Here is a 27,635-nt window from a genome sequence, read left to right as displayed (position 1 = left end):
TGAGATTATTCTAGTGAGGGCAGGATTGATTCAATGCAGGAAGGCTCTACCAATTTTGCTGTATTAACCACGCACAAGGATTGATCTGTGAGTAGCAGCTGCAGGAGAGCAATCCAGCAGCTAATAGGATCAAGGGGATGGCCACAGTCTGATGAGCACTAGGCAGGCAGCCGCACAGGGGTTCTCAACACTTGTTGGTGGCCTCAGAGTGTGGCCACCAGCTGCTGCTGGTGGCTGCTCTGACATTTTCCTAACTTTAGGAAAAAATAATAAATATGCACATCCAAATCATTGTAATTTAGGTGTGTAGGGGTTTTTTGCAGACTCAAAATTTATTTTGGTGCCCTTGACCCCCACCCATCACCTCTGGCCCCCAATGCCTCTCCCTGCCCCTCATGCATCCCCTTAGGCCTCCACAGCCTCCCCCTACAGATTCCCCAGCCCCACTGCCTCTTCATCCTCCCCTGGGTCCCCACTGCTTCCCCCCCCCCTCCATTGTCAAGCTCCCTTCTGCAGCCTTGCACTTCAGGCTCACCCCGCTCCTTGCCTCTTGACCATGGTGCCCAGTAAGGCTGGCCGGGCTGAAGCCCAGAGCCCCATGGCTGGATTTGGGGTGGGGGGCTGAAGCCCAGAGCCCTGCAACCAAAGATGTGGGAGCTGAATCATGGATCCCACTGCCAGAGCCCCAAGGCTGAAGGGGGGTGGGGGGGGAAAGAGGTTGAACCTGTCCCCAGAACCCTATAGCCAAAGCAAGAGCCGTGCAGCTGAAGGGTGGGGGGGGGGGAAGCCTGCCGTCCAAGTCTCTGAATCAGGAGAGGGGGACTGAAGCCCACCCTGTATGCTGCAGGGAGAGGGTGCTGCTTTGCGGCCTGCCCCATCTCTGCCCAGGAGGCTGTTGTGGCCGCAGGAAGAACCAGATGGCCACATACAGCTACATTTGAGAAATGCTGCTCTCGAATGGCGCAGAGTGGCTGTTGCTGCCTGAGCCTACCCCTTCCATCTCACAGGCATGGCCAGCCAGGGTGGAGCTGGGGCTGCCCAGGACACAAAGCAACTGGTGCAAGAACAGCCAGAATCGAGCACAATTTTGTTTTTATTTTAAATCAATGACATAAGCAAGGGAAAAAATTGCACATTCACACTAAAAATCCCCACCAGCTGCACCAGGAATGATCTAAGTTTTCATTTGTAATTAAAAAAACCCAGCCTCCCACCCCTGTCAACATTCACGTACTGTAGCCCACTCAGGTTTGCAACGCACACAGTTCTCACCCAGCCACTACAGAGGAAGCCGGGCAGCGGAAGGTCTCTGTGCAATAAGCAGATGGGTCCTTTAGAGCAGCGGCCTGGTCACTAGGCAGCTTTGGTATTTGCTAATCACAGCAGAGAATGGTGGGAGAGCTTGGAAAACTCAGGCCCAGCATAACTGCGTTAGAAAAAGAGGAAAGGGCCATTGACAAACACAAGCCCAACCAAGGTACAGCGAAGTGACTCGTTACTGCTGCTAAATGGCTTGGTAGTTTAGAGCACCAGCACCAGAACAGGGCCAGTTTAAAAACAAGCCCAGGGTAACACTCCAGCAAGTGTCTGAACCAGCCCCCCCGGTCTGTGGTGGTATCTGGACCCTATTACTTCTTCCTACCCTGGTTCTTTCACTGGACTAGCCTGAAACCTCCGTGCCCTGAAGACTGATTATGAACATGGTTTGTTTCAGGGCACAAGCCACTGCACAGGGCTCTTTTGGGTTGCTGATAATTTATTCTATAAATAGAGACCATCCACCCACCATTGTTCTGTTCGGCTCTTCCACCAGCCCCAGCAACCTGCCTCTGATGTGGAATACCAAGACAGCCTGGAGTTCAGCTCTGAAATGCATTACACCCCATTGGTGTGAACAGGGGCCTCAGATGCAATATACTCCCAACAGAGTTTAATTAGCCTGCAGGAGCCCAGCTGTGTCTGAGGCGCAAGAGGCCTCCTCCTTATATTCTGCTGCAGGGCGTTAGAATTGCAGTAAGTTACACACCAATGCAGCATAACATGGCCAGAAAACTTAATACGTGGCCTCTACCTCGTAGGTCACCTCTAGCCTAGCACCGCCATGAACGGAGATAGATGGGAGGCTGGGCAGAATGGGCTTGTGGTGGAGGAAAGTCAACTGAGGTAACCAGAAGAGCTGCCTCCTCTTGCTAACGGAGCTCTGTAGGCCAGTTCCCTCAGGCCCGTCTCCCAGGAATACAGGCGCGTGGGAGCAGGCCTGCCAGCGGTCACAGCAGCGAGCACCAACACCTACCTTGATCTCTCTCTGCTCACTGGCTGACACTGAACTCTCCTCTTTTTTCTGGGTAGAAGCAATTCTTGTATCTAAGCCAGCGAGCAAAGACATCCACGAACCAACAGCCACGGACCATTCACAGCGTGTCAGAACCAAACTGCCGCAATTCCCAGTGGATTTGGGAAGCTCCAGAGCCTCTGAACACAGCATACATTGCCCCCCCCCCGAAGGCAGCAGGCTGGAAAAGCACAGGCCTGACACCAGCGATGAATGAGTGGTCGCCCGACAGGACAGCGCGTGGGCCCAGACAGGTGCTCGGCAGCAAGGAGAGAAGTGCCGCTACGGCCTCTCAGGTGAGGGGTGGGGGTCTGGGACCAGTTTTAAGGTACGAGCCCCTTCACCTCATTTTCCAAAACCGTGCGAAGAGTCAGACTGAAATGAGACTCCCGCAAGGCTGGGCCGGTGCTCTTTACATGGTTGGGCAGTGCCCATGGACCGGGGAGAGCCCCCCACAGCCCACGATGGCTGCTTTGGTACCCTAAGGAAAGGCTGGAAAACAGCCCAACACCAGGCAGCTACAGCCCTCCAAAGGGGCAGGGGTGAGTGCAGCGCAACCTCCACCCCCACACTCTAAAGGGAGCCACCTCCCAGCTGCTAGAGCCCAGAGACTTTCCGCCCATGTCCTGCCTCCCCAGCCAGGAGAGGCTCATTGTTCCTGGAAGAAAAAAATAACACCCAACTCTCTCTGACGTGCAAGAGCTCCTAAGCCTCAGTCTCAAGGAAAAATAAAAAAGTTTAGTCACATCCACATACAGCACATTATAAAAGAATTAAGTACATTTCATGTAACATTGACTGTCAGGGGAGAAGCAGCCCTGGCAGTTCCTGCCAGCAGGAAGAGAATGCACCCACTCGGACAGAGCAGGCCAGCCCTTCCTGCCCCCACGCCTCTGGGCAAAGCACCACATGGGCTAGCTGCCCTTCCCAGCTGCTAGCCCAGCCTGCCATGGCTGGCAGGGGTGGGTTCCAGGCCTGCAAGGGACCACTTCCTCCTCCCCAGAGGTAACTGCACAGCTAAATCCTAGTCAACAGCTTTGAACTTTTGACCACCTCAGTGAACCAAGCTTGAAGGAATTCAAAGGCAATTTAGCTTAAATATAAAAATAAATTTTTATTTTCTTAAAAAATGTTTAAATATCTGTTAATTTAGGATTCGGCAGACACACACTCACACCTCTGAGTAGTAAAAAGATCTGGCGGCCAGAGTCACTCTTGGAACGTGGGGGAGTCATAGGGGCCTAGGCCTTTGGCGTGTCAGCCCCTCTCCCCGAGGCACACAAGGCATCCTCCCAGTGAAAGCTCCCCAGAGGCTGCGGGCAACAGAGGGAATAGAAGCCCTGGCCCACTCCGCTCCAAGATACAGGGGCAGCCCCAGGAGCACCCCCCGCTGGCTCCCACTGGGCCCCTGGAGCCAGTTTCAATGGGGAGCAGCTACAAAGTTTAACAAGGGGGCAAAAAGCAGAGTCCTAAGCATGTCAGTTGGGGATTCTTTCCCTTTAGTGGCTTCAGGCAGGGTCTGCAGCTCCGTGCAGTCCCAGGGAAGCCTGGCACTGAAGGGAAGCGAGAAGGGACATGTGCTACAGACCATGCGTAGACAAGAGCAAGCTGGGTTTGACACAAGGGAGAGAAGAGCTAGGCTTAGAGCAGGGCATGACAGCAAAGAGGCTGCCAAACCGTGACCTAGGGAACCCTTCCAGCCCCATGCATCCCGAGGGCCCTATGGCCCCCCACGCCCCAGGCTGCCGTCCTTTCAGTCATCACATTTAGATACAGAGTTCACTCAGCACTAGTAGCCACACAATGATGCTACTCTCAACACCCAATTAGGCAGGGCACATCCCCCACTAGGAGACAGCCTCCCCGCAAAATCTTTACACAGCAAATCCGGCATTACCAACATGCCGCCACTCACACGGTTCAATTCTTCCTCCAAGCTCGATTCAATGAGCGAACAAACAGGAGCAAATATACGAAGAGCACAACAGACAGTGCTTAGACAGGAGCAGGGAAAACTACAGGAGCATGACGACGGGAGAGGGCAGTAAGTGACAGCGTCCCACCTCCTCTGGGCAGGGGTTCTGCTCGTTTCGGGCATGGCAGAACACCTCTGGTGCACCAAAGGCACCACCCTCCTGCCTTCCCTGGCTGCAGAGGCTAGGTTACCCCCTGCAATGGGCAGCTCTGCCAACCTATCCTAGGTTCCCGCAGGAGACGAAAGATGCTGAGTTGCAAGGTCTGCTTAGGAGCATTCAAAGGCAGATTGCTCACAGCGGTAATTAGGCCCAGATGCAGGAGCTGGATGGTGGTCTGTCTGGAGCACCAAGAGTTACTCCCCAACACACAGGGACCCGGTCCATTTGCCCAGGCCAGATGTCTGGCAAGTCAGCACCTGCCAGTTCAAACCAGAGGCTGGAGTCCCATAGGAGGAGGGGGGAAGAGGTGTGTTTACCAAGTCATGAGATCACCATGCAGGGAAAGGCCTCTGGAGCCAGCGAAGACACCCTCCCTCCAGGGCCAGCAGCCACGAAGCATTCTGGGAACGCATCTGCCTGGAGGGAAGAGCCTCACTTACAGCAAAGCTACAAGGGGGAAGAATGCAGGGACACAGCAAGCGAAGGAGCAGAACACGGGTTTCCATTCAGACACAGGGAACGTGGATATGGGCCGGCACCATGCGCACATCCCCTCGTCCCCCCACCAGCTCCCACTCCACGCACTCGGTACATGGTGGATGGGCAAGGCTCAACTGTCAGGTCAGGAGAGCACAGGAGCCGCTAGATGAAGCCCTGGAGAAAGAAGGGAGAAGAGGAACACTGCTGATATGTACAGAGTTTATCCAGTCTCGGCCGTGGAACTGTTCAAGTACGAAGGGTTTGGTTTATCCTGTCCTGCGTCGCCCAGAAGTGTCTCCAACTGATTTCAGAAGCGAGCGCCTGACCCCAGGGCCCTGGCTGCTCGTCAGAAGGGTTACTTAGAACTAGGCCCCTTTGCTCATGTATCTGGCGGGGCTCTTCACAGCCGGGCCAGAGCTACGATCCAACGGAAGAGCCAAGAGGCTACTTTTTGCGGGGGTGCTGCCTTCGTGCCTGCAGCCGCTGACGGGGCCCAGTCTTGGATCCTGCCCCGATAGAAAATGCAGGGGCTGATGGTCCTGGAGGCGAGAGAGATTGCATGGGCCACTGCCAGCCTTAACCAAGAGGGATGCAGTCCTCTCCATGACCCAACCTTCCCACCATCCCAGGGAGCAGGCAGGCAAATGCTGTCTTCCAGGACCAGTTGTCAGACATATTTCCAGCCACCCAACGGCCAGCCCACAGACACTCACCTCTGGGAGCCTGTCTGAAGTCAGTGCAGCACACAGCAGGCTCTGCATTAGCGGCAGGGCTCCTACTGACACCCCAATCACCCCCCATGTTGCAGACCTGGGGGAAGAGGAAGCCATGAGGAAAGTCTCTTACCAAATGGAGGCCTTGCTCCTCCGAAGCCCGACCCGGGAGTGCTGGGGGTCCCGAAGGAAAGGCTGTTGCTCCCGACAGGTCCTGCTCCTGAGGCAGGCGTGCTCTGCCCAAAGGAGGGAGTGGGAGATCCTGAAAACAACACAGCGCTGTCAGCCTTGGTTAGAGGAGCAGGACAGGGAGTCTGTGTCAACGCCACAGCAGGATAGGGGCCTGGTGCACTTTGGGGAAGCTTCTGCTCCACGGGGGGGGTTACAGCTCAGCCAGGGGAGGAAGGAGAAGATGAGAACAGACTGTGCAGGGGCTGGAACATGTCCACCCGGCCTCCCAACAGGAAGAGATGACGTGCACTCCCCACTAACCCCAGAGGGTTTCCATTTCCCTCTTTCCCAAGGTGGCCACCTCCCCTCTCCCCCTGAAATACCTGAGTTCCTGGGAAAACTGGCTCCTGCATCTCCCATCCACTCCCTTCCTATTTCCTGGAGCCTCCATTCAGCAGACCCATGGGACAGAACAGGCTGGGGAGAGCTTACTCTACTGGCTGGCGCAGAAAGACCTTTGTACAGCTCAGTCTATTAGAAGAGTGATCCCAGCCCATTCCTTCCCCTGCAGAGCTGAGCTACGTGGATGCACCCCTCACAGACACACCGCTACAAGCTGGAGTGGTCCCCAGTCTATGCAAAGACTGGAAATACAGTCATCTGGGATTCTCCTGATCCCAAGGAATGGCTCATGGCAGAGGGGGCAAAATATCAACAGCGCCAGCCCTAAGTGTAGAGGGGTGAGGAATAAAGGGAGAATGAAAGCACAGCAAGGTCACTGCCTAGATCCACTCAAGCCTCTCACTTCCTCCTCATGCCAGCTCGAAGGAGAGGCCCAGCCTTCGTCCCAAACAGGGCTAAGCAGACTTTCCTCCCCTGCACCTTACCTCCAAACACAGGCTTGCTGTCAGGAGTGCCAGGCACAGCGAAGGCGAATGGCGCACTCTGGTTTTGGGCACCCAGCGTGTTCTGTGTCAAAGAAGAACCAAAGGGGGTTGCTGCGCTTGCCGATCCGTTCTGTCCAGCCCCAAAACTGAATGCCACTGCGGGGGTGCCCCCACTCGGGGCAGGCGCTCCCATGCCAAAGGTACTGGCACCTGTGCTCTGCTGGCTGGGCCCCCCAAAGGGGAATGGGGAGGGGGTGCTTCCGCCAAATACCATGCTACCCGTACTGCTCTTTGTAGGCTGGGTGTTGGAGCCAAAACTTGACACGGTTGAAGTGGCGGCTGTTCCGAAGGAGAACACGGACGTGGTGCCTCCGAAAACTGGCTGGGAGCTGTTCCCAAAGGCCGGCTGTGCTGCGGACTGGGCCGCGGAGGCCCCAAAGCCAAAAGCGGGGGTACTGAAGCTCGCTGGGCCAGCGGCAGGTTTGCTGGTGGGCTGCTGGCTCTCCGGGGCGCCAGTGGCAAACGCAGGCTGACCAGCTGCACCAGGATACGGAGGGGGCAGTTTTGCACCTGTTCCAAAGGAACCCCCAAATGCAGCAGTGGAGGAACCAAACGACAGCGTTGACTGACTGGTGGTTGGTGGGGTAGAAGAGGTCAGATTTGTGCCCCCAAAGATATTAAAGCCAGCGGTGGTGCTGGGAGCAGCCTGTGCTGCATTCAAGGGCACGGGGCCAAAGGCGGAGCCTGCTGCAACGCTGGTAGTGGGGGCTGCGGGGGCTGCAGGCTTTCCAAACTGGAAGACAGGAGCGGTAGGCGTGAAGCTGGCTGCTGTGCTAGGGGCTGGGTTTGGGGAGGCTCCGAACAGGAACGGCTGGCTTGCTCGGGCGGAGATGGGAGCAGCGACAGTTGTGCTGTGGGATACGCTGGTGGCAAGCGGCACGCCGAGTCCAAAGCTGAAGGCCGGCTTTGTGCTGGAGTCAGTGGTGGCACCCGGTGGGCTGGCAGTGGTAGCTGCCGTCGTAAAGACGGCGTTGGGGAGGCCGGTGAAGACAGAGGTGGTGTCTGTAGTGGAAGTTACTGTCAGGTCAGCAGCTGGGGCTGGCTGAGGTGTCTGCTTGAATGTGAAAGGAGACGCTGTTGCTCCAGGGGCAGCCCCAGCTGCTACGTTCCCAAAGATGGGCTTGAATGTGGTGGCGGCGGCAGAGGAAGCAGCTGTTGAGGGAGGCACGGAGCCAGCAGCTGCTGCGACTGCCAGAGAGGTGCCTGCTGCAGAGAGCGCCCCACTCTCGCTTTTTGGCAGGGTGCCAAAGATTGGTTTGAACATGGGGATGGCTGTGGGTGCAGTGGATGCTGCCGCTGGTCCAGGCTGGCTGGCTGGCGGCGTACTCAGCATCCCAAAGAGAATGCTGGGCTTAGGTGGGGAGGACGTCTTGGTGGGGGTCTGGCCCAGGTCGGATGAAGCAGGAATTGCCAGGTTGCTCACACTGCTGGCAGGCTGAACAGTGGAGGAGGGAGGGGCCAAGGGAGCCGGCAAGTTTAATGTCAGCGCAGGCTTGGAGTCAGACACGGTTGCAGGGAGTGAACCTGAATCCAGCAATACTGTGGGAACTGTCAGAGGCAGCTGAGATGTCACTGCAGCCCCAGTCGAATCTGTGGAAGAGGGAAAATCATTGACAGATGAACAGATGACTGATTACCAGAGTTTGATTTGTGTGATGAAGGAAGTCGACTCGGTGGGCTGGGGGAAGATGATCAAGTTGCCACCAAGACAACCTTACCTGGAGCAAAACGCCAGACCCAAACAGCACTGCTCTGGGTGCCAAGGTGAGCCACCAAGTTCGAACCCGGATGGCTTCCCCTAGAGACCCTCCTGTGCCGCTCTTGTTCCACTCTGCGTTGGAGAGGTGTTATGGATGCACTGAATCAAATGCCATTTGGGATTTCCTGCACTCAGCTGTTTATAAGCTGTGTCAGGGAGAAGCAACATTGCAACTCCAAGCCTTGCCAAGCTGGGACTGGCCAGTGACCCACAAAGGCCAACATTCCCACTGCTCTCTCGTCCCCCTCACCACACTACAGCCCCATGGTCACTCCTGCCCTGGCTGGAGCACAAACCTGAAAGCACAAGAGCACTCTGGCTGCTCTGCATCTTCTTCAGACTCTCCAGGAGTGAGCCAGTGTCAGTGACCAGGGGGGCCGACGAAACAGACGTAGGCCCAGTAGATGTCAGTGTGAATGACACAGGCCTGGATGCAGGGGTGGTTTCTGCAGCAGTGCTTGGGGTGGCATCTACTGCTGGGGAGCAAGAAAAACAACATGCTTACACCCCTCTACAGAAAAGCAGTTTGCTATTAGCAGGGCTTCCCAACTATGCAGGGGCAGCTACTAGAGGGAACCGGAGCCTGACGACAGTGAAGTAAAATTAGGAGGACACTCCACATTTCAGAAAGGATCCAAGGACGTCACCCCCACTCCAGGATCTGGAGGACTCACATGGGGTTAAAATCCCCAGGTTTGGGGGGAGCGGTGAAGGAGTCATTCATGAAGTTCTCCTCAGGACCAAGAGTGGCAGAAAATCTAACTTCATTAGCCCCTGGGAGAAGGCAGCTTTACTGGGTATGATGCATGACTCACATGGTGATGTTCTCTGGCCTGTGTTACACAGGTAGTCACACCAGATAACCTTAATTAAGCTTAAGATTTTGTCAGGGTTATTTTTAGTAAGGTCATGGTCAATAAGCAATAATTCATAGAAGCCCGAGACCCGCACTGCTCAAGCCCAAGCCGTGCGCCACCTGGGACTGAAGTTGCAGAGGTCACCAAAAATCACGGAATCCGTGATGGACTTGTATTCTTAACCATAATGGTCCCTTCCGGCCTTAGAAATCTATGGGATGGGTGTTTTCTTCAGTTTCTTGCTTACAATTTTAACTTACTGTAAGTATCCTACTAGCCACACCTCCTAAACGGGAGGAGAAGGCCGTGAGGAGTCCTTACCTGTCTTATCCTCCAAGACTTTGTTGAACCATTGCAGTGCTGTCTTCTTTTCTGCATCCAAGTCCTCTGCTGTGACAGCATAACCTAGCTGAGGGGGTGGGGGCTGCCAAGGGAAGAACAGCCTGAGCTTAGTCTCTTCCTCAAGGAGGCAGGCAGAGCCCAGCCAAACTCATGGTAAAGACACTGAGCAGCAACAGCTATGAAGCAGAGTCTGCCACTCAGCTTGGTGCTGAGTGCACAGTGGGCCAGAGTATTGCCCGGGAAGCCCAGCAGTAAGCAGCTCTCCAGACACCAGGAGCTGGGGTTGGCTTCACTTCCCATCCCACAAATGGAGGACCTGCAGCAGGGTATTCCACTGCCAGAGGTGCCCAGGAGGGCCTACGTGGAGGCAACATACCAGGGTAAGCTGGTCTCCTCGGCGAGAAGAAAGCAGCTGGATCTTCCGCTTGCGTTTCCCACTGCTCCCTGACATGGACGGCAAGGTCAAGGAACTCTGCTTCTTCCGCACAGGAGTCTCCAAAGCTAGAATGGGAGGAAACAATCAAAAGTGGGGATCCCAGATGGAGGAGAGGGTCAGTTCGCACACCCTGTCATAGGAACTTGCTTACCGATGCTTTCACTGCCCTTCTGTCAGAGTGGGAGGGAGAGACTTGCCTCCAGATAACCCTGCCTCGGAGCACAGAGCCACAGACAGTGGGCCAAGCTGAGTACAGGACCCCAGGGTTTCCTGGATGAATGGCTGGCCACACCCGCAAACTGAGGAGGCAGCTTGTGCGAAGTCTCCCAGGGAGTGTGGAACAGACTGCTCCAGGACTTGCTCCTGCTTACATTGAAGAGCCCATTCAGTAACTCAGAGCAGCAGTGCAGTGGCCCTTTATAATGGCTGTTCCCATCCTCTCAGAGTGCTCCACTAACCAGCATACAAACTAAACCTGAGGTTCCTTTTCCATCACCCACATTCAGCCCCCTGTGGGGTGAAGCATGGGAGCTGTTTAACCACTTAGGACAGCAAGTGAAGAACACTGTCCAATTTAACCAGCAGGAGGAAATAGGGAGGGGCCTATCATTGCTCAGCTTGGAACTCGGTGGAGACGCATCATCCTGCCCCCTCTGCTGTGCCCTGTACCTACTTACTCCGTTTCTAGATCACATTCAGATCTTACTTCCAAAGAAGGTTCTAACTTTTGCCTCCTCTTACTCTTCAGCAGCCTTTCCTTTACAAGGCAGTTGCAGAGCCTGAGCCAAGCAGGCATCCCCAGTGGCTCTGCAAGCCATACCCCGTCCCCACTCACCCTTTTCTGTCTGCAGCTCCTTGTCAGATTTTAAAGGGGTAGAAGTGCTGGACCAGTGAGGATCCTCCTCCCTGCAGAGACAGGAGAAAGCCCGTTAGGCCCAGTTCACTCCGACTCACCTCCACTCTGAGGGCTGCGAACATTTCAGGACAGATTTAACACAACCCACGAGCCATGAACGATAATCTTGAAAGCCACAAGAAAACTGCCAACCACTGGTAAGACCAGTGCCTTGAGCGCAGCACTGTCTCTAGTCCAAACAGCTCGGCAGCGCCTGGAAACAAAAGGCGAACGCTTGTGTTCCACAGCTTGGGACAATGGAGAGGTCTGGCATATCAGCAAAGGGAGAATTGCACACAAACCCTCCAGCACTTGGCAGAGGCAAATCTAACCTCCGAGCACCACTGAGGGGGCCATATTTTGCTGGCCTGAGAGTCATTTTGCTTTAGACCCAAACATTCACTGTGAATATTCTGGGAAAACAGCCTGTTTCAACATTTTTGTTTTACAACTGATGTGGCGCACACTCAGACTGCAGACACACACCCCTCGCTGCAGAAGGATGAGGTGCTGAGCACTAAGACAGGAGGCTGGAAGTAGACAGGTGCCTCTGTATCCCTCGGACAGCTATGACGGAGTCGTTAGGAGCAGCAGAGGTGGGTGTTAGTTAACGAAATGGCACTGGGCCCTTCCTTCTCTCCCAGCCCCAGACACGCGAACAATCCAGGCCAAGGAAATGGACAAAAGCAGCAGGATGTGTGTGCAGCATTGAAAGTCACCATGCCAGTAATCCATATCAGCTGCAGGGTAGGCAGGATACAGTTACGGACACTAGAGAATGGAACAAGTGCAATGCCTCCTTAGAGTGCATCAGGCCACCAGCAGGAAAACAAGGGAGAGTAGAGTTAGCCAGACTTCAGGGGACTCGAGATGGACTGGAAGGGAAGGGTCGGACTGCCCCAAGGTGGGTGGCTTACACAGAGCTTAAGACTTGGGGAGAAAGAAGAGGGCAGTGCAAAGCGCCACACCAGCCCCACCTGGACATGCCTTGCGACCCCCCAGCTGGAGTCTGCACATAGGATACCGCTAGAACAATACCCCCAACATCTGTTTAGACTGAATCAGCAACAAATGTGAGCTGCACTGAACTGGAAGTACAGCTTGGTTACCTTGCTTTCTTGCTAGGCCTCTCCGGTGTCTGAGAGCGGGAAGATGCCGGACTGGAGAGAGGGGAAGTACTCGGGCCACTTCTCTTCCACAGCTGGAACCCAGAGAGAGAGACCATTAAAAAGTAATTCACATCAGGAGGCTAAATACCCTGTGCTCCTGGCCAGCCCCACAGGCTGTATTGCTCCTTTTTATAACAAATAAAGCAACAATGATCTGGCTGGTGAAGAGACTAGAGCCGTAGGATATGTCTATGCTGCAATTAGACATCCTTGACTGGCCCATGCCAGCTGACTTGGGCTCACAGAGCTGTTTAATTGTGGTGAAGAGCTCTGGGGTCCGCCCTCCTTGCAGGATCCTAGAGCCTGGGCTCCAGTCTGAGCCTACATGTCTACACGACAATTAGTCCCTTAGCTCGAGCCCTGAGAATAAGTGGCTCAGGCCTGCCGCAGGCTTTTAACTGCGATGTAGACATACCCTAGATCCATTAGCACACATCGAGTTACTCTGGCGAGAACAGGCTATGTTCTCAGCAACACTGCACAAGATACCGTCAATCCAACCTCAGGGACTGTACCATTTTTCCATTGAAAGTGGTACATTTCAGGTGAGACTGAACCTAGGGAACACTTCCTACAGGAATCGTAAGAACAGGAATGGCTATACTGGGTCACAGCAATGGTCCATCTAGCCCCGTATCCTGTCTTCTAACAGTGGACAGTGACAAATACTTCAGAGGAAATGAACAGAACATGGCAATCATCAAGTGATTCATCCTATCATCCAGCCCCAGCTTCTGGCAGTCAGAGGCTTAGGGAACACTCAGAGCATGCGGTTGCATCCCTGACCATCTTGGCTTACAGCCACTGATGGACCTATCCTCCGTGAACTTATCTAATTCCTTTTTGAACCCTGTAATAGTTTTGGCCTTCACAACATCCCTTGGCAATGAGTTCCACAGGTTGACTGTGCGTTGTGTGAAGAAATACTTCCTTCCGTTTGTTTAAAACCTGCTATTAATTGCATTGGGTGAGCCCTGATTCTTGTGTTATATGAGGAGGTAAATAACACTTCCTTATTCCCTTTCACCACACCATTCATGATCTTCTAGATCTCTGTCATATTCCCTCCCCCGTCATCTCTTTTCCAAGCTGAATAGTCCCAGTCTTATTAATGTCTCCTCATATGGAAGCTGTTCCGTACCACTCATTTTTGTTGCCTTTCTCTGTACTTTTTCCAAATTAATATTTTTTTGATGGGGAGATCAGAACTGCATGCAATATTCAATATGTCGTTTTCCCATGGATTTATTTTAAAAAGGTGTATCAGGTTTGATGCCCTAAAGTGGCTCAGGAGACGAGGAGGTACAAGAGAGAGAGTAGAACAGCAGCAGTTAAGCCTGCACAAGGATAGGCTACTAGCTAGTAAAGTTCAGTTATCTGCTCTTATAAGAACATAAGAATGGCCCTACTGGGTCATACCAAAGGTCCATCTAGCTCAGTATCATGTCTTCTGACAGTGGCCAGTGCAGGTGTCCCATAGGGAATGAACAGGTAATCATCAAGTGAACCATCTCATTACCCATTCCCAGCTTCTGGCAAACAGAGGCTAGAGACACCATCCCTGCCCATCCTGACTAATAGCCACTGAAGGACCTATCCTCCATGAATTTATCTAGTTCTTTTTTGAACTCTGTTATATCTTGGCCTTCACAACATCCTCTGGCAAGGAGTTCCATAGGTTGACTGAGTTATGTGAAGAAATACTTCCTTTTATTTGTTTTAAACCCGCTGCCTATTCATTTCATTTGGTGACCCCTAATTCTTGTGTTATGAGAAGTAGTAAACAACACTTCCTTATCTACTTTCTCTACACCAGTCATGGTTTTATAGACCTCAACCATATCTCGCCTTAGCGGTCTCTTTTCCAAGCTGAAAAGTCCCAGTCTTATTAATCTCTCCTCATACAGAAGCCGTTCCATACCCCTAATAATTTTTGTTGCCCTTTTCTGAACCTTTTCCAATTCCATTATATCGTTTTTGAGATGGGGCGACCACATCTGCACACAGTATTCAAGCTGTGGGCGTATCATGGATTTATATAGAGACAACGTGATATTTTCTGTCCTATTATCTATCCCTTTCTTAATTATTCACAGCATTCTGTTCGCTTTTTTGACTGCCGCTGAACATTGAGCGGATGTTTTCAGAGAACTATCCGCAATGACTCCAAGATCGCTTTCTTTAGTGGTAACAGCTAATTTAGACCCCATCATTTTATATATATAGCTGGGATTATGTTTTCCCATGTGCATTACTTCGCATTTATCAACACCGAATTACAACTGCCATTTTGTTGCCCAGTCACCCAGTTTTAAGAGATCCTTTGTAGCTCTTCGCAGTCTGCCTGGGTCTTAACTATCTTTAGTAATTTTGTGTCATCTGCAAATTTTGCCACCTCACTGTTTATCCCCTTTTCCCCCTTATGCTGCATCTGCAATTTTACAGTCCTGTCTGATGACAAAGGAGTCATTTCAACACCATTTTTTTGGTAGATTAGCAGTTGACTAAGAGCCCTGGATCAAAGCTGAAAATGCTGGACTCAAACATTGGCCAATTGCAGCCTGAAAGAGGGTGGCATGACAGGAGAATGGTTCTGATTTTACGTTTTGTTTTACCTAGAACAATCCAAATTGAGCACCATCCAACTGAAACTAAGTCATAAGGAAACCACAGTGTGTTCTGGTCTATTTGAGGGGGCTCAATTCCATGATACCCCTCGGCTTTAGCCAGTGCTGAGGATGGCAAAGCACTGCCTCCTGATGGGCATGTTGAGGACAGGCAATGCTACAGTTTACATTTTGCTTGAGATGCTCTGCTGAAGGTTTTTGTGCTGCATGAAGCTGGAGAGAGACTACTCACGTTTATTGCCAGGCATGTGGCAATGCTGCCTTATTCTCATAGGGCCATGCCACCCCAAACCACCATGTCTCTTGTGAATTCCAGGTGTTTTATTAGAAACGCTGTGTCCTACCTTCGAGAGTCCCCGGGTGGAGCTGTAGGAGCTAGCGATGGCATTGCGGATGGAGCTGGGAATCCCACCAGCATATGTGTTGTTCATGGAGCCGATGGAAGAAGTGCGCGATCTCTTGCTCAAGCAATCGTCTAGGCACTGGGAAACGAGGGCCCTCTTCAAAGTGCCTGGCCTAGAGAAAGAGGGAGAGAAGGTTGCTAATGAAGCTAAGTAAATCATTGAATTTTCAATTTGGGGGCTGAGCCAAAAAAGTTTGCTTTGATTTGAACCAAAGCTTAGTTTTTTGTTTTGATGAGAAAAACAAAACATTGAGTCTCATCTCAGGTTTTTTTCTGTCTTGTTTCACACAAAATGTTTTATTCTCAGGTATTTAGCACTTGATCTTTTGTTTAGAGATTTAACTATTTAAAAAACAGCTTTGACTTTCAAGATTTTCCATTTTTTCTGGCTGAAACTTTTCACTGAATTTAACTTGAATTCACACACAATTTTGGTGCTGCGAAAAATGCATTTTTCAGTGATTTTATTATTCACTAAAAAAAAGTTTTTTCCAGTTCTAATTTCATGCACTCCCAGCATCCACATGTTTTGGGAGTCTCCCACCCAGACTCTCTCTCTGATAGGTTAGTCTGGGTGATTTTTGAGGGAGGGGCAGGGTTTTCAGTTTTCCTTTTTCAGCTTGTGCAACCGAGATCTTGACAAGGGGGCTGCCAGCAGCTCAGGCCAAGCTCCCCTCCATATAGAGAGGATCCAGCACCGCACTGGACACCTCCCAGAAGTCTTTTCTCCCACAGTGAGGGTGCAGAGCTCCGCAATGCTTGGGTCACAGGACAGGAAGCCCAGCTCTAGCCCTGCCTGCTATTTCAATAAATTGCACTTCATGAAGGAAAAGCACAGTGCCTTTTCCTCTGGCCTCCACTCGACTGGCCAAGTCTGCAGAGCCTTTTGGCTTTGCCCTTTAGCCAACACTAGCCCCTTTACAGTTTAGCAGGCACTTACTTGGGTACAAGAGAAGCTGGGGCTCCATTAGCTACCAGAGGCTCAAACGCAGACTGCCCACTGCCACTGCTGTCATGGCGTCTGCAAGAAAAAGATACGAGGAAATCCTCAGTGTTCAGAAGGACCCACACAATCCAGGAATATGTGATGAAAATCTCTGCTCTGGAACCAAGAACTCCTACATCAGTCGTTCTCAAACTTTTGTACTGGTGACCCCTTTCACATAAACCTCTGAGTGAGTCACCCCGTTACAAATTAAAAACACTTTTTTATATATTTAACACCATTATAAATGCTGGAGGCAAAGCAGGGTTTGGGGTGGAGGCTGACAGCTCGCGACCCCCCATGTAATAACCTCGCGATCCCCTGAGGGGTCCCGACCCCCAGTTTGAGAACCCCCATCTTACATCCTACACCCATTGCCCTAACTAGACAGGCATATGACCAGACGGACCTCCCCACCCATGTTTTCATCTGAAAATCAACACTGACAGAACTCTGTTTTCATGAAAACGTTCAGAAGTTTTAGTTTTTGTTCCAACATGGAATGAAAACCAATTTCAAAACCTTGAAAGTTGCCTTAAAACAGAATTGTCATCTTCTGGTCAGTTCTACTGCTGAGCTTGACTGCATTTCTCAAGTGCAAGCCACACCAGGTGCTGCCTGCGTGCCAGGCATAACCGCTGGCAGCACAAAGGCGCCCTCAGAGCATTGGTGCTAAGATCTGACATAGCTGACAAGCGCCGTTTGGCCCACAACTCAAGTCTCTGAGCAGTGAGCTTTCTGCGTACATAACCTCCTCACGCTCCCCCGCTGGCTCAGTGCTTTGAAATGGGTTACTGTTACACAGCTGGGCACTCAATATTAGTGGGGATTTGTGGAGCCAATGTCAGAAAGGAGAATGAAGTGTCAACATCCATGCTCACCTTCTACCACGCTTTGTAGGATTGTATTCATCCTATCCCCACACACACTTTAGGAGGTGGGACCAGACATTCACTAGTCCAAGAGGTACAGAGAAGAGCAAAGGAGAGAGGAGAAAGCTGCATAAGTCACTACAACTCCAACTGAAAGTGTGCTCCTGCAGCAGTGGGAAAAGCAACTGGTTGCTCCCTGAAAGCTCTCAAACTGATATCTAAATGTGGGGCCAGGAGCACCATTCAGGGTGACAGACTCAAACAGTATCTCATCAGCCCAAGCTTCTCTTCTCCGGTTCTCTAGCACTCAATTCATCTGCAAGAGCCCATATAACCCAGCCCCAGTGGATTTCCCCACTGCAAGCAGCCTCATGGCAAGCAAGGGACAAACATGGGGAGTCACAAAACAAATTAAACCCACACATACAGAAATGGACAGAAGGAAAACACAGATGGAAGAGAGGACAGCACAACTACGCTAGGGCATTTGCAAGAGGACTCCACCAGAAAGAGGATGGCATCCACCGATTTATATCCTACTCCTTCCTAAAATCCTGGGGAAAGATACTGCTGAAGCTATGTGTCTGAGATCTAAGGTCTGGTGTTCTCATTAAAAATAACGAATGGAAACTGGGAAATATTTCCCCCACCATTTCTTGAAGGAAAAACATGCATGCTTTTTTTGCTTATTGAGCTATATAAAGTAGATCTCAACAGATTTTAAACTGTCATGTTTTGTTTTACATCAGAAATTCAGGACACATGTATCCCATTTCTCTCTAAAGACTGAGGCTGACTGGAGAACTGATTGGTTTATGATAAAAATAATATGGAAGTGAGACCTGGTGAAGTGAGGGGAAGGGATGGTTATGTTTAAATGGAAGTTAATAAACCAGACTTAAGAATCCAAGCAGATGGAAGTGATTCTCTTTTAGGATTCCAACTCCTTCACTCCTTCAACCAAGTGCTGAGATAGAGGCCTGGCGTGTGGATTGAAAGCTGTCAAAGACCTCCACCAAAGCAGGGGAGACCAGGCTTGGCATTTAAAACTTCCACGACAGAAACCCAAACAAAGTTTTCCCCTCTTCCTCAAAAGAGGATTCTTCTAGGCTTCCTGAAGGTAGTTGGAAGGGCACAGATACCAGATTGGTTTCCTCTTGCCGACCACCTTTAATAGCCAAGTTCTGTTTCGGATTACTGGCCACACTGGAAAGGCCAGCTGATTGCTCCCATGTTCACAGCTAGCATGCTGCCTGGATATCTATTATGAAGATAGTGAAGCACCTGACACCTACAGCACCGCTTCAGACACACAAAGATAGCATCCAGCCCCCTAATGTATTACCTTCTTTTGTTCTCCTGACCACTAGGGAAACTCTGGTCCTCCTCCTCCACAGCCCTCTTCCTGCTCTCTTTGAGGGCACTCAGTACAGTCTCCTTTGCACATGGGTCCAGGGAGCTATTGCATGACAAGGCCATTGGTGAAACCAGCTGCTCCAGGCTGCAATGTAAAGTCATGAGTTAAGGGAGAGTGGGCCCCCACCTCCTCCCCATTAACAGTGATGGATGTGCTGAGTTCCCCTGCGCCTGAACAGCCCAGCACATCTGAAGACTGGCCCCCCTCTAAAGAAAGAGAAATAATCTAAGCAGCATCTCCAATGCACCTTCAGGACTAGCTTGTGACCTCACAAGCCTTTCCATGGCAATAAAGCGATACTTCAGATGGGGATTAAAAGGTCACTACAGGGCCATGAGCAACAGACACTCCCTCAGGGAAGAGAGGATCAAGCGACCAAACAGAAGAGTGAACTACCCATTTTCCCCAAGCAGGCTACTCTCCCCTCTGCGATTAATTAAGGGGAGGTTTTACAGAGCTGTAAGTAGTGCAAAGTGATGCGTAAGTGCAACCACCAGTGCACACCCGCCTCAGTGCATCCAGAGCAAGTCGCCATGCAGGAGATACAATCTGCTTGCTACCAGTAAGTGCAGGATCTGGGAGAAGCAGGGCTCTGCAGGATAGAGGGCTCCTGCCCTCTAAAGGGGAACACTACTCTGCTCAGCACTCAGTAATCTTTAACACATAAGATACAAGTGTATTTGAGCACTGGTTGTATGCGTGTACCTCGTGTGTACCACATGTGCTGTGGGATACTGAAGGGCCACTGATTAAGCGGTACTCACAGTGGAGAGCGGGCCAGGTTGCTGTCCGGACGTGCAATCTTCACTGTCACTGGGCTGTGCACCATGCTGGAGTTGCGAGCAGATAGCAGGCTTTTCCTCTGGTAGCCATCCAGGCATACTGTGGGCAGGGCCCCCAACGAGGAGTACTGGGCCTGCTGAATTGGATACCGGTGTCGAGAAGTCAGCGCAAAGGGAGTTGGTGGAGTCAGGTGATCCCTGTAGAGAAAGACCACAGGGTATAAGTGGGCGGCTAGCTAACGTACCTCTTGCTAACCCCAAGAGACTCCAAGCATTGCAAGGGATCAAATGAGTTTAAGCTGCAATTATTTGTTGCAAGGAAAAACTAGAAAGGTTCAGAAAAGGGCTGCTTTAGTCATTACAAGGAATCACCCCCAACAATTCGTAAGTGACCAGAATTACACAGTATCTACACACAGCCTCACCAAAACACAGCTTCCTCTACGATGTTGGCAGAGCGTACATCTCCATACAGCAACAACACACAACAGCGAGAAAATACCATACCAGTTTAAACTTCATGGTGATATCCTAGAGAATGGAACGCTTCTGCTACAGTAGGGGACTAGGGCAAAGCAACCATTTTTGGTGAGAACTACCCTTCGAAACTACACTTTCTTTGTAGAAGAGATGTTGGTGCAGTAAAATCCATCAGGATCATCTGACTATTTCCCACTTCAGAATACGGGCCAGACAACAGGGAAAACATCCACGGAACCATTAGCATGCGGCAGCACCAAACAAATACTAATCTATTTGGAGAGTCCCCCCTCCAGCCTATTTAATAGGAAGCCAATGAAACATCACTTGGCAGTGACTCTGGGTAAGCAGTTCTCCCACCAACTCCGTAGAGACACAAACATTCCAGCTGCAACCAAGTCACTGTTACTCATGAAGTAGTGAGGAATAGTTTATGAAAGTTGACTCATTGCTAGGAACAGGAGAAATATGCAGCTCTGAAAACAGAACCTCAGATTTCAACTTCTATAGTAGTCTCCTGCAAAATCTAAGCTTTGGCTTGAACTAAGTGGAGAGGAGCCATTCCAAAATAAGCCAAGGTGCCTCGACCCTAGGCCAGTCTTGCAGAAGACAGCCTCTGGGCAGGACGTGAATTCACTCCACACTGTTTGGTTCCACAATATACCCCTGAAGGAACTCTGTGCCAAAAAAATTAAAATTCTGTGCACAATATTTTAAAATGCTGCAAATTTTATTTTTCAAATAAATGTGGAGGCTCCAGCATGGCACTGGGGAGCACAGGACACTGGCTACACAGAGATGGGAGATCACTGTGCAGCCGCCCGCCCCCCCCCCGGACACAGAGGTGAGACTGCACCCAACCCTGCCATAGCACAAGGGCCCGGCCTACCCCAGAAACACCCCAGGGCCTTGCCCTTCCATGCCAGGTGCAAGCAGGTAGGCTCAGTAAGGCAAGATCCAAGAGGGGGGGGGATCCAGGTGGGGGTTGAGAGGGTTCTGTTTGGGGCAATCTGGGTGCGGGCTGCTCAGTGGGGGATCTGGATACATGGAGGCGGGGTCTGGGTGCAATGGTAATGGGACTCTGCAGGGGGGTCCAGGTGAAGGAGGTTGGGGCTCAGCAGCAGTGGGTCTGGGGAATACACAACTTGGCAGGGAGTCTGGGGGACTTACTGGGGGGTCCAGATGCTGGGGGAGTGGGGCTCATGAGGGGGGTTCTGAGTGCAGGGGGGTTTGGCTCAGCGGAGGCAGGTCTGGATGTACAGGGTTAGGCAGATGGCGGAGCAGCTCCCTGTACAGGGATCCCTCCCCCAGTATCTGAGGAGCAATGGGTGCAGGAAGCAGGGGCAGGGAGTTTGCAGAGCTTACTGCAGCTGGGGGAGAAATCTGGGGGTGGGTCTGACCCGGCCCCAGATGCCATGCAGGGGAAGAGGAAGTCCCGTCCTCCCGAGCCCAGCTGCTGAGCTGGCACAGGTTCGGAACCACCATCTGGGTCTTCCCCAGTCCTACCTGCTGCCCTACAGTGATTTAGCTCTCTGCCGGCTGCCCTGGGCACCTGGAAACATATTGCTTGGGAGGGTCGCGTGATCGCCCTGGTGGCCTCCCTTTGCTTCCCCGTGAGAAAGTCATTTTTCTGCAGGGAATCAAATAAATCTGCAGGGGACATAAATATCAAGCCTGCATCTCAGCAATGCCCTAGCCACACCAAGCACAAATCAGACCAATTCTGAGAACTGGTTAACAAAGTTTGTGTACTGCATACTACAGCTAAACTATTTTCAACAGGCTCAAACATGGTTAATGTGCTGGTAAATAGGCAGCAGGCGATCCATGTAACAGGCACAAACTTTGTTAGCCATTATAAACAGAGTTTTTGCGCTTTAAGAACCTATAAGTAGTAAGTGTGGCCAAGACCTTAGAGACCAGGAGTGAGAGGCCATCGCTATTTACATTAATAGCGGTAACAGCAGCATGTGTTATTGGGAGCCCTAGTCAAGGACCAGGACCCTATTCTGCTAGGCGCTGTACACACACACACAGAGAACAAGGTGGTCTACTCCCTACCCCAAAGGGCTTACATGTGGCTGCTAAGATCATTCCTTCCCTAAGATGCTGCTGTGCTCACCCCATTTTTGCCCACCCATGCCAAACTAAGGGGACAGCAACTTGTGAGGGCCCAGAGCATTCCCCACTCCCTGCACATGTTGGGATAATGCCCTGGAGCTCTAGACTTTCTTGTGTACACATGCAGAGTATCTATTGCAGCATGCTGCAGAAATGCAAAAAATCCCTAGGAAACCTGGCCAAAATCACAGAGAGAAGTGAGGGAGTTCCCCCACTCCTACTTGCTCCACCCATCCCTCCTGACTCAGTTGATTGCTTATGAGCTTGTGTGGAGTGGGGTAGAACCCCACACAGCCCAAGCACCCCACAGAGCTGCATGGAGAACGCCCTGCAAGAGGGTTTCCTCTCCTGCCTAGAGAAGGGGGCTTCACACACTGTGGTGCCAGCTCTCTGCTACCTGCCTGCATTCCCCAGGCCTGATACCAGGAGGGAGGTAAACCCTCTGGATGTTCTTCCCAAGTTGGTACCTTCAGAACAGAGACATGTGCTTGGGGAAGAGACCTAGCCCCAGAATCCACCAAAAGCATGGAGCCTCCCCACCCCGTAGCTCCAAGATGGGGCCTGCTGCCCAATGCTGGAAGAAGGGGTGCCCCAGGAGCAGCACAAGAGAGGAGAAGATCAGACAGTGGGGAGGGAAGTGGGGGCCGTTCTCCAGAAGGGTTGGGGATAGCAGGGCCAAGGAAAGTTGAATGGGAGTTGGGTTGAGGGGGCCAGGAGGGACAGCAAGGACAGGAGGATAATGGAGAGGGGGCTGCCCCACCCCCGAATGGGGGTTGGGGAGGGAGCAATGGGGAGGAGGGATCCATCTTGTCCTTACTTGAAGGAGAGCGAGGCAGGCAGCATGGATTGGGTTGGGGATGAGGAATTGTGCTGGGATGGAGCTGCCCCCGGAGCAGGGCTGGGGCGGGGGGGGGTTCAGTCCTCTCCTTACCCAAAGGAAATGCATCAGGAGAAATGAGGAGGATGGGATGAGGAAGCTGGGGCAGGTGGGTCCCATCTTTACCAGAAAGAGAAGCGGAGGGGTGGGAGCCCAGGGGTTGGGCTAGGAGGCAGGTCTGGTCCTTTCCTGAAGGAGAGGTGGCAGGTCAAGTTGGGGGTGAGGGGGCAGTCTGGTCTTTACCCAAAGGCCAAGGAGTGGATGGAGGGGGGAAAAGAGGAGAGAGGAGTGGATGGGTTGAGCAGGGGTCAGAGTGAGGGAGGGCTGGGGATGAAGGCAAGGCAGTGGTCCAGGCTGAGAATGGGAGCAGGGGAAAGGGCGGGGGTATGTCGGGGGGGGGAGTACAGCAGACTGAAAGGGCAGCTGGCAGGATTGGTCCAGTCCTTAATTAAAGGTGAGGTGGCCAGCTGGGGCTGATGGGCAGGCAGGAGTAAGGGGGCCTGAGGTAGCAGGTTGGGCTGGGGGGTAGTATGTCCAGTCCTTACCCAAATGCGAGGTGGCAGGTTGGGCTAGGAGGTGATGGGAGAGTCATAGCTGAGAGAGTGCAGGGAGCGATGGAGGAGCAGGTCAGGGTGTGGGGGGTGAGGGGATCAGCGGTGAAGGGGCAAGGAGGCAGGTCGGGCTGACGGGATCAATGGGTGAGGGGGAATGCTGGGGAGGGTCGGTCTGCACTTACCCCAAGGTGAGGCATGGGGTTGGGCTGGAGGGAAGACGGGCTAGTCAGAGGGTGAGTCGGGGTGAGGAGCAAGGACTAGGTTGGGGGGTGTTGGGCTGGTGAGGGGAGGCTGGGCAGGTCAGGGGCCCAGGGTGAGGGGAAAGGGCTGGGGTGCAGGTGGTCAGCCCTCTCTTACCCCAAGATGAGGCGGTGGGACAGGCTGGGAGATGGGGGGTGGGTAGGGGTATGGGGAGGCTGGGAGGGATCAGTGGGTTGGGGTGAGGGGGAACGTCTGGCGGGGGTGTCGGTCCGCTCTTACCCCAAGGAGAGGAGACATGGCAGGCTGGGAGATGAGGGGTGGATGAGGCTGGGGGGGTCAGTGTGTGGGGAAGGACCGGGGGGGTCAGTGGGGTGGATCGGGGTGAGGCTGGGAGAAGGTCAGTGGGGGGGTCGGGGTCAGGTAGGCAGGGGGACTGGGGCAAGGGCCGGGAGGTCAGCTGGGGGGACAGGATGAGAGGAAAGGCTGAGGGGGGGGGGTCAGTGAGGGGAACAGAGTGCGGGGACACGCTGGAGGGGGGCAGTGTGGGGGACGGAGTGAGGGGAAGTACTGGGAGTTAGAGGGAGACAAGGGGGAAGGGCCGGGGGGATCAGTGGGATTGGGTGGAAGGTCAGGTCCGCTCTTACCCTGAGGCGAGGCACTGAGTCGGGGTGAGGGAAAGCTGAGGGATCAGAGGGGGCTGGGAGGGGGCCAGGTCCGCTCTTACCCCGAGGCGAGGCAGGGGGTCGGGAGATGGTGAGTGGATCGGGGTGAGGGGAGGCCAGGGGTGTCGGAAAGGGCGGGCCGGGTCTGCTCTTACCCCGAGGCAAGGCAAGGAAGGGGATCAGGCCGAGAGATGGGGAGTGGGTCAGGGTGAGGGAGGCCAGGGGGTGTTGGAAAGGGGGGGTCGGGCCGGGAGATGGGGAGTGGGTTGGAGTGAGGGGTGGCTGGGGGGTGTCGGAAAGGAGGGGCCGGGTCGGCTCTTACCCCAATGCGAGGCGGGGGGTCGGGCTGGAAAATGGGGAGCGGTCAGGGTGAAGGAGGTCGGGGAGGGGTCAGAAAGAGGGGGGCCGGGAGACAGGGAGCGGGTCGGGGTGAGGGAGGCTGGGGGGTGTCGGAAAGGGGGGGCTGGGCCAGGAGATGGGGAGCGGGTTGGGGTGAGAGGGGCCAGGAGGGGGGGGCGATGGGGAGCAGGTTGCAGTGAGGGGGACCGGGCACAGGCCGGGAGATGGGGAGCCGGTCGGAGTGGGGTCAAAGGGGGGGGTCCGGGCCAGGAGATGGGAAGCGGGTCGGGGTGGGGTTGAAAAGGGAGATCTGGGCCAGGAGAAAGGGGCTGGGGTGGGGATGGGTCGGAAAGGGTGGGCCGGGCGATGGGGACGGGGCTGGGGTGAGGGTGACCGGGGGGGGGTCGGGAAGCGGGGGGCCGGGATGGGAGACAGGGAGCGGGTCGGGGTGAGGGAGGCCGGGAAGGGGGGATTGGGCTAGGAGACGAGGAGGAGGTCGGGGTGAGGGAGGCCGGGGGGGGGGCAGGCCGGGAGATGAGGAGCTAGTGGGGGGGTCAGAAAGGGGGGGGCCGGGCGATGGGAAGCGGGTCGGGGTGATGGAAGCCGAGGGAGATTGGAAGAGGGGGGACCGAGAGATGGAGAGCCGAGGGGATCAGAAAAGGGGGGGCCGGGCCATGGGGAGCAGGTCAGGGGGGTCTGAGCCGGGGGGAGTCAGAAGGGGGGTCCGGGAGATGGGGGTTCGGGCCGGGAGGGGGGCCCAGGCCGGGGAGGGTCCGGAAGGGGGGGTCGGGAGATGGGGGGGCCGGGAGATGGGGGGGCGGGCAGGGAAATGGGGCTCCGGAAGGGGGGGGCGGGAGATGGGGGTTCGGGCCGGGAGGGGGGGCCGGGAGATGGGGCTCCGGAAGGGGGGGCCGGGAGATGGGGGTTCGGGCCAGGAGATGGGGGGGCCGGGAGATGGGGCTCCGGAAGGGGGGGCCGGGAGATGGGGGTTCGGGCCAGGAGATGGGGGGGCCGGGAGATGGGGCTCCGGAAGGGGGGCCGGGAGATGGGGGGGCCGGGAGATGGAGCTCCGGGCCGGGGGGGGCGGGAGATGGGGGTTCGGGCCGGGAGATGGGGGGGCCGGGAGATGGGGCTCCGGAAGGGGGGGCCGGGAGATGGGGGTTCGGGCCAGGAGATGGGGGGGCCGGGAGATGGGGGGGCCGGGAGATGGGGGGGCCGGGAGATGGGGCTCCGGAAGGGGGGGCCGGGAGATGGGGGTTCGGGCCAGGAGATGGGGGGGCCGGGAGATGGGGCTCCGGAAGGGGGGGCCGGGAGATGGGGGTTCGGGCCAGGAGATGGGGGGGCCGGGAGATGGGGCTCCGGAAGGGGGGCCGGGAGATGGGGGGGCCGGGAGATGGAGCTCCGGGCCGGGGGGGGCGGGAGATGGGGGTTCGGGCCGGGAGATGGGGGGGCCGGGAGATGGGGCTCCGGAAGGGGGGGCCGGGAGATGGGGGTTCGGGCCGGGAGATGGGGGGGCCGGGAGATGGGGCTCCGGAAGGGGGGGCCGGGAGATGGGGCTCCGGGCCGGGGGGGGCGGGAGATGGGGGTTCGGGCCGGGAGATGGGGGGGCCGGGAGATGGGGCTCCGGAAGGGGGGGCCGGGAGATGGGGGGTCCGGGCCGCTCTTACCCCGCGGCGAGGCGGCGGCTCAGGGGCCGCGCGGTCCCGGCTCCCCCGGCGGGGCGCGGCTCGGCCCGGCCCAGCTGGCCGCCCATGGCGAAGGGGCCCCCGTTGGCCGCGGCCGGCGGCTTGGGGCCGCCCCGGGTCCCCGGCCTGCGCGGCGCCCCCGGGCCGGGCCTCAGGGCGCACCAGGCCCCCGCCGCGCCCAGCAGCGCCGCGCCCGGCCCCGGGCCCCGCAGCACCAGGCAGGCCAGGCCCAGCAGCGCCAGCGTCAGCCCCGCCGCCGCGCCGCGCAGCCAGAGCCAGAGCCAGGCCCGCCGCCGCGGCCCCGGCCCGCCCCGAGACATGGCGGCCCCGCGCCGCCCGCCGCCGCACCGCGCCCGGCATGCACCGCGCGCCGGGGCCGGGGGCGGGGCGACGGGCGGGGAGGGGAGGGCTCGGGGCGGGGCTGGGAAAGGGGCGGGGCGACGGGAGGGGAGGGTTCGGGGGCGGGGCTGGAAGCGGGGGGACGGGCGGGGCTCGGAGCCGGGGGAGGGGCGACAGGGAGGGGCGGGTTCGGGGGCGGGGCTGGAAGCGGGGGGATGGGAGGAGAGGGTTCGGGGGCGGGGCTGGAAGCGGGGGGACGGGAGGGGAGGGTTCGGGGGCGGGGCTCGAAGCAGGGGGGAGGGGCGACAGGGAGGGGAGGATTCGGGGGCAGGGCTGGGGAAGGGGAGGGGCGACGGGAGGGGCGGGTTCGGGGGCGGGGCTGGGAGGGACGACAGGGAGGGGAGGGTTCGGGGGCGGGGCTGGAAGCGGGGGGGAGGGGCGGGTTCGAGGCAGGGCTGGGGAAGGAGGGGGGTGACGGGAGGGGAGGGTTCGGGAGCGGGGCTGGGAAAGGGGCGGGGCGACGGGAGGGGCGGGTTTGGGGGCGGGGCTGGAAGCGGGGGGGAGGGGCGACAGGGAGGGGAGGGTTCGGGGGCGGGGCTGGGAAAGAGGCGGGGCGACGGGAGGGGAGGGGAGGGTTTGGGGGCGGGGCTGGGAGCTGGGGGGGCGACGGGGGGAGGGTTCGGGGGCGGGGCTGGGGAAGGGGCGGGTTGCCAACTTTCTACTGGCAGAAAACCGAACAGCCTAGCCCCGCCCCTTTCCCTGGGGACACGCCCCCACTCCCTGCAGTCCCCCTCCCTTTGCGGTTGGCTCTCCCGGACCCTCACTCACTTCCACTGGGCTGGGGCAGGGGATGGGGCTGCAGGGTGGGGAAAGGGCTCTGGGAGGGAGTTGGGTGCCGGAGGGGGTGAGGGGTTTGGCGCTTACCTTGGGCAGCTCCCGAGAGTGACCTGCACAGCGCTCTGGCCATGCCTCCTAGGGTGGGGGACCAGGGGTCTCTGCCCACGGCTGCCTGCAAACACCGCCCCGCAGCTCCCCGGGGCCGCAGTTCCAATGGC

The 27,635-nt window shown here is 55.4% G+C and overlaps 1 protein-coding gene across 3 annotated transcripts; it reads right to left on the bottom strand.

The window, feature by feature from the left end:
* Positions 1–1,075: 1,075 nt before the first annotated feature.
* POM121C (POM121 transmembrane nucleoporin C) lies at positions 1,076–26,330 on the bottom strand. Of its 3 annotated transcripts, none has more exons than XM_077836326.1 (13): positions 26,224–26,330; positions 19,305–19,520; positions 18,469–18,624; positions 16,207–16,287; positions 15,208–15,379; positions 12,177–12,268; positions 11,008–11,078; positions 10,113–10,237; positions 9,716–9,818; positions 8,834–9,013; positions 6,719–8,368; positions 5,794–5,922; positions 1,076–5,486 (listed from the first exon to the last, which is right to left on the bottom strand). In XM_077836326.1, the coding sequence occupies exons 1-13, from the start codon at positions 26,307–26,309 to the stop codon at positions 5,392–5,394; spliced, it is 3,156 nt and encodes a 1,051-aa protein (XP_077692452.1). In that variant the 5' UTR covers positions 26,310–26,330; the 3' UTR covers positions 1,076–5,391. The 3 variants fall into 3 exon arrangements, with proteins under 3 accessions (XP_077692452.1, XP_077692454.1, XP_077692453.1); XM_077836328.1 differs by having other exon boundaries at positions 1,076–5,121; XM_077836327.1 differs by having other exon boundaries at positions 8,834–9,010.
* Between the last annotated feature and the right edge of the window lie 1,305 nt (positions 26,331–27,635).

The sequence above is a fragment of the Eretmochelys imbricata genome, chromosome 17, assembly GCF_965152235.1.
Source record: "Eretmochelys imbricata isolate rEreImb1 chromosome 17, rEreImb1.hap1, whole genome shotgun sequence".
NCBI classification, from domain to species: domain Eukaryota; kingdom Metazoa; phylum Chordata; order Testudines; family Cheloniidae; genus Eretmochelys; species Eretmochelys imbricata.
Note: the sequence above shows the minus strand (reverse complement) of the source record. Positions and strands in the feature narration are given on the sequence as shown.

Bases quoted from the DNA above. Each gene is read 5' to 3' on its own strand.
- POM121C (XM_077836326.1), bottom strand. From the start codon at position 26,309: ATGGGCGGCCAGCTGGGCCGGGCCGAGCCGCGCCCCGCCGGGGGAGCC. The intron at 10,238-11,007 runs GTGAGTGGGGAC...CTCCCATTCTAG, and splicing joins GGAGCTGCAGACAGAAAAGG to CTTTGGAGACTCCTGTGCGG. The intron at 9,014-9,715 runs GTAAGGACTCCT...CTTGCTCCCCAG, and splicing joins AGTCTTGGAGGATAAGACAG to CAGTAGATGCCACCCCAAGC.